Here is a 17,181-nt window from a genome sequence, read left to right as displayed (position 1 = left end):
ATCCGTGCAAGGCTTACAAGACTAACAGGATCACCTTCATGCATAAAGGCCGAGAACATGTAATTGATGCTGGTGAAGAGGGTGATACCATTCCCCTTGTATCTCATGTACAAATTAAGAAAGTAATGAAAAAGAGTATTTTTGCGTACTTGATTTTTGTACGAGATCCTGTTGAGAAAAATAATGTACATGTAAACACTCTTTGTAATGATAGGCTGAAATTTTTGCAAGAGCACAATCATTGTTTTGCTGATGAGTTACCAAATGAGTTACCACCTGCACGACCGGAAGATCATCGCATTGATCTTGTGCCGGGTAGCTCACCACCTAATAGGCCAGCCTATCGTGTAAGTGCATCCCAAAAAGAGGAGATCATGAAGCAAGTGAATGAGCTTCTTGAGAAGGGTTTGGTTTAGCCAAGCTCTTCTCCATATTGTTCACCCGTCCTCTTAGTTCAAAAGAAGGATGGATCCTTTCGTATGTGTGTGGATTATAGAGCTTTGAATAAGCTTACCATCAAGAATCGGTTTCCGATTCCACGCATAGACGACATCCTTGACAAGTTGGATGGATCGGCATGCTTTAGCCGAATTGATCTCAAGAGTGGATATCATCAAGTGCGTGTAGTGCCTCAGGATGTACACAAAACTGCTTTCAGGACAGCATTTGGGCTTTATGAGTATCTTGTTATGTCTTTTGGTCTTACAAATGCCCCGGCTACATTCAATAGAATGATGGATCGCATATTCCGTGGGTACAGGAAATTTACAGGTGTCTTCTTTGATGACATCCTAGTCTTCTCGAAGACCGAAGAAGAGCATAAAGCTCATTTGGTTTTTGAAGAGCTCCATAAGCATAAACTCTTCATAAATGCAAAGAAGAGTGAGTTCTTCTTGTCAGAGATACATTATCTTGGGCATATTGTGTCCAAAGATGGAGTGCGGATGGATCCTACAAAGATTGATGCAATTCGGAATTGGCCCAAATTGAGTTCGGTGCATGAGATCCGTAGTTTTCTTGGATTATGCTCTTACTACCGCAGGTTCATTCGGCACTTTGCATGGATTGCTTCTCCTTTGCATGATTTGACAAAGAAGAAGGCCGTGTTCAAATGGACTAATGTAGAGAGAGATGCATTCCTCAAATTGAAAGATGCAACTACTCACGGTCCAGTGTTGATCGTTCCGGATTTGCAAAAGCCTTTTTGTGTGGAATGTGATGCATCTGGAAATTTCATAGGGGCTGTCCTCAATCAAGAGAGACATGCCGTGGCTTATGAGAGTCGTAGGTTGCATGATGCGGAGCTATCTCTTGGCATATATGAGAAAGAGCTCTTGGCTGTAATTCATGCACTTACTATATGGAAACATTACCTTCTTGGGGCTGATTTCACTGTGAAGACAGATCACCAGAGTTTGAGGTATTTTCTTACTCAAACTAAGTTATCAGAGAAGTATATGAGGATGGCCAATTTCCTCTCTATGTTTCATTTTCAGATCTTGCACACCCCGGGAAAGAAGAATGTAGTGGCCGATGCATTGTCACGAAAGCCGTATGTAGCAGCTATCTTGGTTGCCTCTCATGGGGACTTGTCTACCATGTGTGATTTGTATCATACGGATGCTGATTTTGCCACTATTTGGACTGATTTGATGGCTGGTCATGCACATGCCTCATATGTGATCAAAGAGGGTTATCTCATGAAAGATAATTGCCTATGTGTGGTGTGTGACATGAGGCAAAAGGTTTTGGATGAGTGCCATGCTCCTCCATATGCTGGTCATAGAGGCATAATGCTTACTACGCACATGATTGAGCGGTATTTCTTTTGGCCAGGTATGCGGAAGGACATAGAGGCACATGTACGTGCATGTATCACCTGTCAAAAGGTCAAATTTGATAGGCAAAAGGCACCAGGTTTGCTTCAGCCATTGCCTATTCCCACGCAGCCATGGGAAAGTATTACAATGGATTTCATTATGGACTTGCCACGTACCCAACAAGGTAATGATGCAATTTGGACAATTGTGGACAGGTTTAGCAAGCAAGCTCATTTCTTGCCGGTCAAAAAGACCATCAAAGCTGAGTATATGGTTAAAATATATCTTGCACAAGTGTTCAAACATCATGGAATGCCGAAGCCCATTGTGGGGGATAGAGATCCCAGGACTACAAGTCTCTTTTGGCGGGCCTTATTTGATAATATGGGCACCAAATTGGACTTCTCATCAGCTTATCACCCTCAAACGGATGGACAAAGTGAAGCTGCAAATTCAGCTGTGTTGGATCTCTTGAAATGTTATGTGGCGGATCAGAAGTCTTCTTGGGAGAAGTACTTACCGCTTGTGGAATTTGCATACAACAACACAGTGCATGCATCTACGGGAAAGGCCCCGTTTGAGATTGTTTATGGTAAGGTGGTTTTGCCACCCATCCTTCGCACAAAGGATGAGATATTTGCAGCTGATGAGTATGTAAGAGACTTGGATATTGCTTTTGCTCAGGTGCGGACAGCCATTGCAAGGTCACAAGACAAGCATAAAAAGGCTGTCGACAAGCAAAAGAGAATGATTGGGTATCGCTGAAATTTGAGAAAGCAAGACTTGCAAAGAGGCCTGGCAAAGAGGGTGCATATCCTAAGCTTGCAACCAGGTACTATGGGCCTTTTCGAGTGATCGAGAAGATCAATGAAGTGGCTTTCAGATTGGCATTACCTAGTCATTGGCACATACACAATGCTTTTCATGTGAGTCTCCTTCGAAAGTATGTAGGGCCGGAGCCCAGTGAAATGGTCATTGAGGATCCACCAGAAGTGGATGAGCTTGAGGAGATCTTGCAGCCAGAGCAGATTGTGTATCACAAGGAACGCAAGCTTGCTGCTGGCAAAGTTGTGAGGCGTTATCTTGTGAAGTTTAAGAACTATCTTCCCATTGATGCTAAATGGGTAGATGAAGAGTTCTTCAAAGATTGCCCGCATGTGCTTCAGACATATTTGGATGCATTTCAGTTGCGGACAACTGTTTAGAAGCGGGGGGGAATGTCACCATTTGGCCACCCGAATGGTTCACTCTTGCTTTCACACTATGTACATATTGGATTGGTGTCCATGGCTTATGGAATGTGCCTATGCATGTGATTGACATGTGTCATGCTGTATAGTTGGATATGATATTCCGCTGGGACTTGATGTTATCATGCCCGGAATATCTGGAGGACTTGGCTTTCCGCTGGGACTTGTGCCTTTGTGTACATGCCCGGAAACGCCTGGAGGACTTGGCTTTCTGCTGGGACTTGTGCCTTTGTGTACATGCCCGGAAACGCCTGGAGGATTGGCTTTCCACTGGGTCTGGTATCGCATATACTTGCCTGGAAACGCCTGGTATTATATGGTTTCATGAACGGAAATCGCTCATGCCAATGCTGCATTGCATAGCATCTTTATGTGCTTGCCTGCAAATGAAATTGCATGCTGTTTTCATGCCTGCATGACCTATGTGTAGTTTCGGGTTAGGGGACGCCCGCCCGTGAACCGTGCGTGTGAAACTGTCTGCTGACATGGTTGTGTGGCATGTGAACAGGTGGTAAGTATTACCCAATCTAGGCTCAAATAGCCCTTAGGACTTAGCCAATATTTATAAGTGAGTGCGTTCCCATTTCATTAAAGTTTGGGCGCCCAAAAGTCACTTATAAATTATGACCGCTTCCAAGTTCACACTCACTGAAGTCCCGAGGCGGACAAGACTCAATGTCCAGGACCTGATCCTCCCCTTTTACTCATAAATGGGCATCTCCCCATGTCCTCTCACCTGATTGGACCCCAATTCACTTACTTATTAAGAGAAAATTCGTGTTTTCTCTTCATGAGGATTTTTGGAGGCTGAAAACTCTGTTTTTCCACCATTTCTCTCCATTTCCAAGTTCTCCATAGCCATACCCAACTTGCTAGGGTGTTTTCCAAGCTTCCAAGAGTGTTTCCAAGTGCTAATCACTCTCCTACTCACTCCCAATGACTGAAATTCAGCAAAATAGCTCTCATTTTTGCTGTAATTTCTGGTCTTTTTGCTGAAAACCCTAATTTCAGCCTTCCTTTCTCAAGTTGAACCATAGGGGAAGCTTTCCCAGGGTTCCCTTCATCCTCTTGAAGACTTTTGTCGCGAAGGATTGCGGCAAATCGAAGATATCAACACTTCTAAAGCTTCCAACGCGAAGGCTTCCGCTTGCAACAACTTCTATGAAGACTGGTAAGCTAATTGGACAATGTGTTGTCATTACTTACTCAGTAGAAGGGCAGGACTCCTTGTTTAGCCGCCCTGTGTAGTATCTCTCTTGTCCTATGTGCTCTTGAAGATGTTGCTACCTTGCTTGGTAGAACGTAGAGCCAATGGTAGAGAATATGGGCACTGAAGTCGGGCCGGGCATCAAGGCAGCTCCTTGGTGATCTACATCGACATACCCTTGTTTTCTAATTGCTGAATTTCATATGCATTGGCATGGAGGATTTGGCAATGGATGCCCGTGAAGCTATGTATTGAATTTCTCCAATAGTAATACAATTTACTCAAGGGAGGGGTCGGCCGTTCCGGCTCATTGCGTGTCTCTTGTCAATTCAGCAATTTACTTCTTGTACTTGAGCAAGTGTCCTTAAAATCTTAGTGTATTTAAGTGTATTGATTAGCATTGTGTTCAACCAAGTTACAGCCAAGGTATTCTCGAAATTAGATTTGAAAGTGGGTACCACCAGGTTCGGATTGTTGAGGGGGGCATTCCCAAGACAGCCTTCCATATGTAACGGGCCCACTATGAATTTGTGGTCATGCCTTTTGGCTTGACGTATGCCCCGGCCACATTCAATTGCATGATGATGCGGATATTTCGGGACTTGATTGTGAAGTGTATGTTCATATTTTTGGACGGCATACTTATATTTTTAGCTATGGTAGAGCAGCATGACATTGATGTGGAGAAGGTTTTGAAGTTGCTGGAAAGCAAAGATCTTTATGTAAATGAGAAAAAGTCCCAGTTTTATCTTTTCGAGATTCTCACTACCTTGGATACATAATCGAGATAGTCAATTGGGAGATACCGCAGACAGCTTATGGTATTCGGTCATTTGTGGACATATGCCAGGCCCACATTGACAAGTTCTTTGACCTCTCGGCAGATCTTACAGATTTGCTTAGGGGTGTCAAGACTAGAAGGCAGTGGATCCGAATGACGCTAGGAGCTTTGGAGGCATTCAAGAATCTCAAGGCGGCTTTGTTATAGGCTCCTTGTCTAGCACTGGCCTCGTGGGATGAGCCATTTCAGGTAATCATTGATGTAACATCGTGATTGGAGTTGTTTTATAGTAGAATGCCATCGAGTAGCTTACATGTCTCATAAGCTGCTACTCGCAAAAAAGAATTACTCGGTCTATGATTAGGAAGAAATCCTCGGAGTGATTCAGGCCCTAAAACTTTGGAAGCGTTTCCTTTATGGGCGAGAATTTGAGGTTCCCATTGACCATCAGGCATTGCGCTATTTTCAGACTATGCCAAGTGCACATCGGAGTGATCATGAGTACCGTTGGAGCCAAAATTATCAATAATTTGGTGGCATGATCGAGTACCTTCTAGGAAAGGCCAATTTTGTGGCCGATGCTTTGAGTAGGAAGGGAATAGTGACTCTGATTGAGAACACTAGACTAGACCTTGTTGGTGTAGGACAAGAGAACACTACACAGGGTATGTGATCTTGTAATTCGGTTAAGTCCTTGGAGTGACGAGATCTTCGATTTGTCGCATTTCTTCGCGACAAAAGTCTTCAAGAGGATGAAGGGAACCTTGGGAAAGCTTCCCCTATGGTTCAACTTGAGAAAGGAGGGCTGAAGTTAGGTTTTTCAGCAAAAAGACCAGAAATTACAGCAATAAAGAGAGTTGTTTTGCTGAATTTCAATCATTGGGAGTATGTAGGAGAGTGATTAGCACCCGGAAACACTCTTGGAAGCTTGAGAAACACCTTAGCAAGCTTGGATATGGAGTAGGGAAGGAGAATGTGCAGAAAATGCAGCCCAACAGCCCTCATGAAGGAGGTGCCAATCTCTAGAGAGAGGAGGAGGAGTGAGGTGGTGAGTTGTCCAGTGTAGGTGGCATGCAGGTGCTTTGTGGAGTAAGCTAGAGTGGACACATGGCTGGTTACTTCCTTGTACAAAGGGGATAAAGTCTGGGCGTTTGACATTGGGTTTTGTCCACCTCGCGACATCAGTGTGTATGAATACCGGGCTGGTCATAATTTATAAGTGAGTTTTGGTCGCCCAAAACTTAATGAAGTGTGTACACACTCACTTATAAATTAGTGCTAACTCCTAAGATTAGGTTTATGACCAATACTTACCACCTATCACATGCCACATAACTATGTTAGCAGACAGTTTCACACGCACGGTTTGCGGGCGGGCGTCCCCTTACCGCTAACTACACATTGGTCAAGCAAGCATGAAAACAGCATGCAATTTTAATTGCAAGCAAGCACATAAAGATGCTATGCAATGCAATTTTAATTGTAAGCACATAAAGATGCTATGCAATGCAACATTGGTATGGACAATCCCCGTTCATGAGACTATATCAAAATAGACGTGCTTTAGGCAAGTACACAAGGTACCAGACCCAATGGAACACCAATCCACCAAGCGTTTCCGGGCATGTACATGGAGGCACAAGTCCCAACGGAAAGCCAAGTCCACAGTATCACATGAGTGGCATCAATCCACGGCATATACAACTACCATGGACACCAGTCCAATGTACATACATGATGAGAAAGCACGGGTGGACCAATTGGGTGGCCAAATGGTGACATCCAAGGTCAAGTGTCCAAGTCCTGTACATGGTCTTGGTCAGGTGTGCAAGTCCCACACAAGATTGCGTCCGTACGTACGTACCTTATGATAAGGTACGTTTTAGTGTATAGTATGGTACTGTACGGATCCATACGTGGCATTTTTTTTAAAAATATTTTTTTATCCCCCTCCCCTCCCCCTTCTTTCTGACTGGCCTTTGGTCCAAGATCCTTCCGTAGCTATCGATTTTTCACCGCCCATAGGTGCCGCTTGTAGCTGCTTATTTATCCACCCGTAGGCAATGCAATGAAGTGGATTGATCATTGAGCGCTTTGCAATGTGCAGTGATAGTGACACTAGTGACTACAACTAATGTTTTTTGGCTTCTCTAGATAGTAAACTAGCTTTTAACTTTTAAATTTTGATTGATTGCTTATAATATGTAACCCGTGGCATTTGAGTAATGGGTACTGAACGTTTGAGTGATTCCATTTCATGAAACCTATTCATGCTTTTGTTTACTGATAGCTTTCATTTTGGTAATTGTGTTGTTTAGAAATGAAAATGAATTGTTTTTCAAATTTAAAGTTTGCAGTTTTGCATTCATTTTTCTGTATATATATATACACTATATAGTATATTTTTTACGTATTTAACGTACCTCAAGATCTCAACCCGTACTTGAATGCGTACCTTATGAAGACTACACAGGGTTAGGGTTAGGGTTTACAGAAAGAAAACAGACATGGAAAACAAGCAGGGAGTGAACACGACTGCTGTAGATTTCTCAATGATAGAAAAATATGAAGTACAAGCCACATGATAGTGACCCCTCAAGGATAAGTGTTCACATGACCGGCCATAAATGTGCCGGGTGGACCAAAACACTTATAAACTGCATATAAGTGAAAATGAACTAAACTGGGGGAAAAAACCTCCACTAACTGAAGTAAAAAGTGCCCCAGTAACCTACTGATGATCACTAGCACTCCTGTGGGTGCATACACAGCATAAAACCCAACAAACCCCCCTGGAGTGATATGTGATCACTGTACATCATCCACCAAAAGGAAACAAATTCAAAGCATTGCGGAATGCTTCAAATTTCGGACGTGGTAATGCCTTGGTGAAGATGTCTGCCACATTCTGATCTGTAGGACAGTAGATCAGACTGATATCTCTTGCCTGGAGTCTCTCCCGAACAAAATGATAGTGAATCTCAATGTGTTTCGTGCGAGCATGAAACACAGGATTCCTGGCCACAGCAATGGCACTCTGACTATCAGTATAGATAGGTGTAGGCTCCTCCACTGAAATATCCATATCAGTCATAAGACGACGCAGCCAAACACACTCAACAGTAGTAGTGTAGGCTGCTCTGTACTCTGCCTCACAAGATGAAGTGGCCACTGTGGTCTGTTTCTTGCTTAGCCAAGAAACGCATGAAGCGCCAAGGAAGAAACAATTCCCACTAGTGGAATGTCTGGTATCAAAATCACCAGCCCAATCTGAATCACTGTAAGCATGTAGCTGCATGTCACCCCCCTCAGGATAAAGCAACCCAAGAGACAAGGTACCCTGCAAATAACGGAATACACGCTTCACAGCTTGCCAATGTGACAACCGTGGGCTGTGCATGAATCTGCTCAACTGAGAGACTGCATACTGAATATCTGGCCTTGTATTACACAAGTATATGAGGCACCCAACAGCCTGAGCATATATAGTGGCATCAAAGGAAACACTGTCATCTTGTAGTGACAGTTTCATCCCAGGCTCCATAGGAGTACTAATAGGCTTGCAATCCTGAAATTTAAACTTCTCCAGAAGTTTAGCAACATAACGTGATTGCAACAACCCAATGCCTCTGTTATCCTGCACAAACTGTATGCCCAAATAGTAATGTACAAGGCCCAAGTCAGACATGTCAAATGTCTGTTGCAGTATCTCTTTAAATGCTGCAATTTTGTCATCATTTGATCCCATGAGCAAGAGATCATCCACATAAAGACTGATGACCAGCAGATCTGTCTCTTCTTTCTTCACATACAAAGTGGTCTCTGATGGACTGTTCACAAATCCCTGAGTGAGTAGAAAAGCATCTATTTTTGCATACCAAGCTCGTGGAGCTTGTTTCAAACCATACAAGGCCTTTTTCAGCCTGCATACTTTCCCCTCATGACCATGTTCTGCAAATCCCATGGGCTGAAATACATAAACTTCCTCCTCGAGGTCTCCATGTAGGAATGCAGTCTTTATGTCCAACTGGTGAACAACCCAACCACGATGTGCAGCAAGTGCAATGACACACCTAAGTGTCGACATACGGGATGTAGGAGCAAATGTCTCCTCATAATCAATGCCCTTCTTCTGTGCATAGCCCTTTGCAACTAGACGGGCTTTGTACCTGTCAATGGATCCATCTGCATGTCTTTTCAACTTGTAGACCCATTTAGTACCAATGGCTTTCTTGCCTTTGGGCAGATCAACCAAATCCCATGTTTGATTCTTTTTAATAGAATCAATCTCATCCTGCATGGCTTTGTTCCAATGCACATTATCTCGTGCATCCACAAATGAATCAGGCTCATCATCATCCTGTAAACTGGCTGCCATAACCAGATTCAAATCTATGATGTGTGCATGCTCATTGGTCCTTGTCTCCCTACGAGTACGACCAGCAAGAGGACCCTCTAAATGGCTGTCCTGTAGTGTCCTCAAATACCATCTAGGTATATGTCTGACCTGTGGTGCCTGCTGTCCCATATTTGGTTCAGCTTCTGGCTCATTTGGCTGCTGAATTTCTGCACCACCTACATCATTTGCTGGCTGTCCATTACCCTCATGAGTTGGATCACCAACTGTGGAATGAAACTCCATGGGTAGAAGACCTTCAAATACATCATTTTCAGCTTGATTTGCCTCATAACCAGCCATGGATAATTCTGATTTTTCATCAAAAATCACATCCCGGCTGATAAATATCTTCCTGGATAGTGGGTCATATAACCTGTAGCCCTTGCTCTCACGGCTATACCCAACAAAAATGCATTTTGTGGCTTTATCATCAAGCTTCCTCCTCAACTCTTTGGGTATGTGTGCATATGCAAGGCACCCAAAGATACGAAAATGCGATACAGAAGGCTTGCGGCCATGCCAAGCCTCAAAAGGAGTAATAGAAACCAATGCCTTTGTGGGACATCGATTCAAAATATGACAAGCACACATTACTGCTTCCACCCAAAAGATATGTGGTAGTCTTTTTGCCTTTAGCATACATCTGGCCATCTCCACGAGTGACCGATTTTTCCTTTCTGCAACCCCATTCTGCTGTGGAGTGTAAGGAGTAGTATACTGATGTTTTATACCTCTACTCCCAAGAAAAGAATTCAGCACATGTGACATATATTCCCCCCCTCGGTCAGAACGGAGAGTCTTCACCTTGCATCCAGACTCTGTCTCAGCAAGTGCTACAAAGGCCAAAAATGCATCATATACCTGTGATTTCTGTGTCAAAGGATAGACCCAGCATATACGAGAGAAGTCATCAATAAATGTTGCAAAATAAAAGCAACCACCTAATGACTTTGTCTGCATGGGACCACAAAGATCACTGTGTATAAGTTGCAACTTTGCAGTTGCTCTTAGAGCCTGATCACGTGGGAAGGAAAACCTGTGCATTTTTCCCAAAATACATCCTTCACAAATGTGATCTGGAGGCTTCTCCATGAGAGGTAGATCTGTAAACATATTATGTCGCTGCATAAGCATAAGACTACCAAAATTTACATGCCCCATGCGAGCATGCCATAACTCCGCATCAACCATAGCTGGAGTAAGAGTGAATGCATGATAAGCAGACTGATCCACTGGCTGAAATGCATCCAACTCATAAAGTCCATGACATAATGTACCAGTAAGTATCAAGGTCAAGGCATTTGCTTTGTCTCTGACCATGCATTTATCATCATCAAAATGGACTTGCATTCCACAATGTGCTAAAGAAGAAATGGACAACAAATTCTTCTTTATCCCTGGTACATATAAGGCATCTGTAAGGCGGAGAATGGAGCCATCAATGGCTGTAAGCTGAATCTCCCCAATGCCACACACTGGATATGAAGCATTGTTGGCACACTGAACAGTTTTGCCAACAGGGGCAGGGCCAACATGACTAAACAAATCCCTGCGAGATGTGATATGCTTTGAGGCACCACTATCAAAATACCAAGTACATGCATGCTCTGTCATACTGAGTGCCTGTGAAGACCAAGAGGCATCATAGCTGCATGTATAGAAACAGTAATCCCTGTCCTCAACAAAAGAAGCAGTCTCAGGAGGAGCTTTAGGAGCATCATTAACAGACATCCCAGCTTCTTTTGCCTTCTCTTTGGCAATCCTCTTCCTACATTCCGTGATGTAGTGACCTGGCTTCTTACAGTAATGACATTTGCCCTTCTTCTTGGGCTGTCCATTACTTTTCTTGGTATCCTGTGAAGAACCACCATCACCTGAATTTTGATTTGCACTCTTTGGCTGAGATTTCCCTTTTCCCTTTTGACCTGTAGTAAATGCTTGTTCAGCATTTGTGTTCATATTCATATTCTTCCTCATTTGCTCCTCTTGTAGTAAGAGAGCAACAAGTTCCTGATACTTGAGGGGTTCAACAGCATTCCTCATGCTGAGGTTCAAAGAGGTATGGAAAGCCAAGTAAGATCTTGGCAAAGAGTGCAAAATGGTGGACACAAGCTGTGTCTCAGGAATAATCTCATCCACATTGATGAGTTGCTCTCTCAAATCCTGCAGCTTGTTTAAGTGGCTCGACATATCATCTCCTTCATTCATTTTCTGATTTTCCAGCTCTCTTTTCAAAAATGAGATCCTAGCCTCATTACGAGCAGCATACATCTGCTCCAAAGTCACCCATGCATTCTGTGAAGTGCCAGCTGAACGAATATGAGGTATAATGGACCTCTGAACTGACAATGCAATGAGTGACAATGCTTGTGCATCCCTGGCATCCCATGTCTTTTGAGCATTTGTTCTCTGAACAGGCAATGGCTGTCCTGGAGCCTGTACCTGTTGTCCTCGTCCACGAGCACCCCCTTGGGGAGGAGTCTCTGGAGCCAATGGACCTGGACGTGGTTCATCACCACTAACAAAATCCCAAAGACCTTTTGCCACAAGCACATTTTTCAGCATAAAACTCCACAAGGAGTAGTTCGTGCCATCCAATTTGTCTTCCTTAGACAAATATGTGAATACATCACTTTGCTGTTGATTTGCCATTATGCTTTACGCACAATGTTGTACCTGTTTACCAAAAAACCCAAAAGCAAAAACCCTGATAACAACTGTACTCCACTAAATACAGTTTACCCAAATCTGCCTGCACTCTCAATCCTCTGAATGTGCAGCTTAATGCACCAATGACTGAGTAGGGCAGCAAATGGCGTACACAATGCCAAAATGCCCCAAAAATGCCCAAATTTGCTGCACCCAAACTGTGCTAGAATCTGTATATTTTCTTGCTAGAAAATCTGCCTTTTGTGCCTGTATTTTTCACAGAGAAAAATAAGAATGCCCAGTATTCAAAATATGTAATGCTTACCACTTCTGTATTGTGCAGGTACTCAGCAAATCAGTCGAGGTGCTGTTCTGAAGCATGTACGAAAGCAGTAGACTAAAACTGCAGTTTAATGTTGAAGTTGCAGGTTCTGTTCGACTGTACTGTGCAGGTACGGAGCAGGTACTGTCCTGCGCAGGTTTGTACAGAGGCGCAGACTTCGAAGCAGGTTTCGACTTGCACAAAAGGTGGCGCACAGTTGTACTATTGGCGCTGAAGGCGTAGGCGTACGGTGGCTTGACAAGCTGCAGGTACGGAGCAGGAACACCAGATACACAGCAGGTACACGTCAGCTGCAGTCGAGCTGTATGCAGGTACAAGCGTACGTAGCAGGTACAACAGCACTGATGACAGGCGCAGTCTTTCGAATCTGATGCACGTGCGCTGACTGGAACTGAAGCGGAGGGCGGCGCTGACTATTCGAGGCTGGTACACGTACGCATACAGTACGGGGCTGGTACACATACGTAACTGCAGGCGACGTGCGACTGGATGTACGGGCAGCTTGTGCGCACGGCTGAAGCTGAAGGCGGCGCCCGATGGGAGTACGGACAGCAAGTGCGCACGTGTGACTGATGGCGGCTCAGATATGGACTGGTACAGTTGTACGGGCTGCAGCAACACAAAGCTTGTACGGATGCTGTACGTTTGATGTACGGGTAGAGCTGAGCGCAGGCAGTGTACAGCAATGGGCAAGGGCCAAACTTCAATTGCTCTGATACCAATTGAAGACTACACAGGGTTAGGGTTAGGGTTTACAGAAAGAAAACAGACATGGAAAACAAGCAGGGAGTGAACACGACTGCTGTAGATTTCTCAATGATAGAAAAATATGAAGTACAAGCCACATGATAGTGACCCCTCAAGGATAAGTGTTCACATGACCGGCCATAAATGTGCCGGGTGGACCAAAACACTTATAAACTGCATATAAGTGAAAATGAACTAAACTGGGGGAAAAAACCTCCACTAACTGAAGTAAAAAGTGCCCCAGTAACCTACTGATGATCACTAGCACTCCTGTGGGTGCATACACAGCATAAAACCCAACACCTTACGTACATGATTCATACCGTACCTTATGTACCTTTCCACCTTGGTCCTGCCCGCACATGAAGCAGCAGAAGGCAGCCAGAGCACACAGCATAAGCGGCCAGCTGCAGGTGTGAAAAGCTCACATTAAAAAGACACTTTTTTCAGGTTGTGGTAGTTTATTAACAGGCTGACTCTTTTCATGAACCCACCGATCATCATAAAAAGAACTATATAAGCATTGTCTAGAATTCATTTGAGGCATCTCATAATTCACAAAGGGCTGGAGCATTCCAAGGGCCAGGACAGCCAAGGAGAAAACTACAGCCAAGATGAAGGTTGAAGGTCAAGAATCAGATCAGAAGATCTACAGAATTTGCGTTATTGATTCATCATTCTAATAAAGCAAATACACCATCTGTAGTGGGGGCCCTACAACCTCATACTGTGTCCGACTCACCCTCTCTCTCTCTTTCTCTATTTCTGCACATATCTCTCTATCTTGTGCGTTATCTTCATCACGAAAGCTTGCTGAATTCTGTCCATTGAAGTAATTGAGTCTATTCATCAAGCTTCTGCATGTTACACATTATTTTGTGCTTTTCTGTAATCTTGCCTATGTATTATGGTCTATTTATTTCAATGAAGAAAGCATAGTAGATATCCGTGTTTCTTTTCTTGTACCCATGTTTTGATCCCTTCTCAGAAGACATCAATGAATGAAAGAAAGTTTAAAAACTTTACAGGCGTTGGCACTTTCTCTAGAAGCACCAGTGGATGACATAACTGGTGTAAGGAGCAGAGTTTTGCAAACTCGTAGAAATAAGAGACAAGTATCTGATAAGAATGACAAGATGAAGAAGCAGAAAAAGGTACTTGCATATTGAAGTCTTTTCTGACACTAAAATGATGAACGTGAGTGTTATTCTAGCCAGTCATCATTCCTCTATGTGTGTTGATGGCAGGGGCGACTGGAGCAGCAATTTACCAATGATGACATAGCTGCAATATTTTCACTTATTGATGGTGAGTTCTATGTTTTGTATTGGTTGGTGTTTCTTAATTGAAAATCTTATTTGGTGTAACGTGGCTTGCAGCTGTTTACCTTTTACACTGTATGGTTCACATTCCCAGTCACATGTGCTTTTGAGGGAGTTGTGTTCTGTTGATGTACGTGAGATCTTTGAAGTATAAGCTGATAGTTTCTACGGGTACAGGTAAAGTGGGTAGTAGTGTTGGCATTGGAACTATTTTAGCTATAATGGGTTCCTACACTTATGTTTCAGAACAAGGAAAAGGCAAGTTATCAGTGGCAGATTTGGAACGTGTCGCACTCTCACATGATTTCACCTGGAGCAAGCAGGAGATTATAGATATGATAGACATTTTTGATCATAATAAAGATGGGCAGGTAATTAAAGAAGTCAGTTTCAATCCTCCCCGCTGTAGCTTCGATTGAAATTTCAGTGGATTATCTCAACTCTAACAAGCTATGCCTCCTTTTGTGGCAGTTGGACCTTCTTGAGTTTCAAGGTATTTTTGGGCGCACAGACATGCTAAAAATGCCTTTAGCTTGAACCAGCTATGGGATAGCCTGCTGCCACATTCTTTTTTGTTTGATATACAAGGGAGGTCAAGCAAACAACTATTTGGTTCAGTGAGGTAACTTCCTAATTCTGGTGGATATATCACCAAAGGCTTATCAAGATGAATGTGTTAAGCTGAGGGTTGTGCTGCACAGAAAATGGCACTCTGGTTAGCTGCTGTTAGAAACAGACTTATTCTTTCTCAGCTGCTCTAGGTGAAGAAAAATCTACACCTACATGGGTGTTTCCTTATCCCTCTGAGGGGAACACATGATTGAATTAGGAAAAAGAGATTTTCTTAAAACATTTGAGGCCTTGTTGACTATTGAGAGAGAGAGAGAGAGAGAGAGATATTGTCTCCTAAAGACCCAGTGGGTCTATGAGACCAAAGTGATACAATGCTATCCATGGTATGTCAAAACAAGTACAAATAGCACAGCTCTCTGGTCGTTGGAGCTGTGAGCGCCCCCCCCCCCTCCTCTTTTCCTACCCGCTGTCCCTTGTTCCCCTGCCTTCTCCCTCCCCCGCAGCCTCTCCCGTCCCTCTCCCCCGTCTCCCTTTCGGCTTTGCCACTCCTTTTTCGCCTTGTCCCCTCCGTTTTCAGCTGGCATTTTTTTTCCAGTTCTTGGGCATTTTATCCTTCAGCAAGTTTCGGCCTCTTTTGGTCTTCACCCCTCAGGATGACTCCATGGCAGCTGCTCCGTCATCCCCCATCGAGGCCGCCATCGCTTGCCTATCCTTCTTAGAAGCGGACCTCTAGCTCCTCGCTTCGACAATCGCATCCCTAGAGGCTTCCACTCTAGTGTGCAAGATTGTTGGTAGCTGCCCGGTGCGTGGAGATCTCAGGGATCTTTTACAGGCTAGCCTTCTTGGAGTGCCTGTAAAGATTACTGATATTCATCCTTTGGGGCGTGGCTACTACTAGGTTGAGTTTGACTCGCCAATGGTGTCAGATAGAGTATAGGGTCATGCAGTTGAGCCCCAGTGCACTGCGTACGGCCCATGCCTTCTCTGTGAGGTGGCAGCACGGCTTTGACCCAGCATCTGACCCACTGGTTGGCGTTTCAAGCTTTCCCATGACAATCTGCTTCCTAGGCCTCAGGAAGGAATACCTTCTTCTTCTCGCGGTGATTGGTGGAGCCATTGGGAGAGTGATGGAATCCCCCTCCACTGTTGCTTCGGCCCTCACTCGGGCAGCCGGGATTCCATCCCTTCGCATCTGTGTTGCTTCTCCGGAGACATTGCCGCACGTTAGATCTCTTCCTTGCCTTCGGAGAGATCCCATTCTGCAGAGATTAGAGTACTTTGGCCTTCTAGGCCAATGCTTCATATGCAGGTAGATGGGACATCTTGCCAGAGCTTGTCCTCGGCACTAGTTCAGGAGACCGCCTCTGGTGGTTCCCTCCCAGGTCCGAGCTCAGTTCATCCTTAGGGGGCTTTGAGGGATGCAAGCCCTTAGGCAGCAGAGCACCTAGCCCATAGTGTTCATACATGGCTGGTCATAGTTAAAAAATAGGATCTTGGGTACCCAAGATTGCCCAGGCTTGTGTAAACACCTAGTCTAAAGCATGTACTCTCACTGACTAATCGCGTGGCATTCCTTTCATAGACAATCGTCGATCGCGCATGCTAGATATACAAAATAGGGCTTATAAGAGTGAAAGGTTGCAATCCCAACGTCCATGGCTATATGAGGTGAAAATTGGTGTGGTGATCGACATCTACATCTGAAAGGTTGTCAGAGAGGGTTAACAACATGCGATTCAGACATCACCACATGGTAAATGTCCTAGGAATGATGACCTCTCTCCCATGTTTTTCTTGAGTTTTTGGGATGACATTGAGGATGAGATCACTATGGCATTACAAGGTATGTGGAACGCGGGCTCTATGCCTCCTTTTCTTACCGAGGGTCTTATCCACCACTAACATTGCCTAGTCTCTCGAGGACTATCACATTGCTTAGGATTGTATATAAAATTCTTGCCAAGGCAGTGAGCATGAGATTGCTGCCAGTGTTACAGATAGTCATTCATGACACACAAAATGGATTCCTCCAAGGAAGAAGCATCTTTGATAAAATCTTTTCCTTTTGGGAGGTGGTAGAGTGGGCCAAG

General features: G+C 44.1%; 1 protein-coding gene across 5 annotated transcripts in view; it reads left to right on the top strand.

Annotated features, from left to right (window-relative positions):
• The window catches only part of LOC147605919 (uncharacterized), a 59,787-nt gene that overhangs the window by 19,338 nt on the left and 23,268 nt on the right, over nt 1-17,181 (top strand). For 2 of the 5 annotated variants that reach the window (XR_015265020.1, XR_015265021.1), the window contains exons 3-6: nt 14,225-14,350; nt 14,444-14,504; nt 14,696-14,889; nt 14,990-15,140. Coding sequence is in view for 3 of the 5 variants with exons in the window: in XM_086792411.1 (XP_086648537.1) it covers nt 14,225-14,350; nt 14,444-14,504; nt 14,696-14,889; nt 14,990-15,055 (447 nt within the window). In the remaining 2 variants the exon portion in view is untranslated. Of the gene's footprint in view, nt 1-14,224; nt 14,351-14,443; nt 14,505-14,575; nt 14,649-14,695; nt 14,890-14,989; nt 15,369-17,181 lie in introns of those variants that run through there. The other 3 variants (XM_086792412.1, XM_086792411.1, XM_086792413.1) reach the window with 3 other exon arrangements.

Source organism: Cibotium barometz, chromosome 58 (assembly GCF_041138505.1).
Source record: "Cibotium barometz isolate CiBa-2024 chromosome 58, ASM4113850v1, whole genome shotgun sequence".
NCBI lineage: Eukaryota > Viridiplantae > Streptophyta > Polypodiopsida > Cyatheales > Cibotiaceae > Cibotium > Cibotium barometz.
This window is presented reverse-complemented; position numbering and strand designations above follow the sequence as displayed.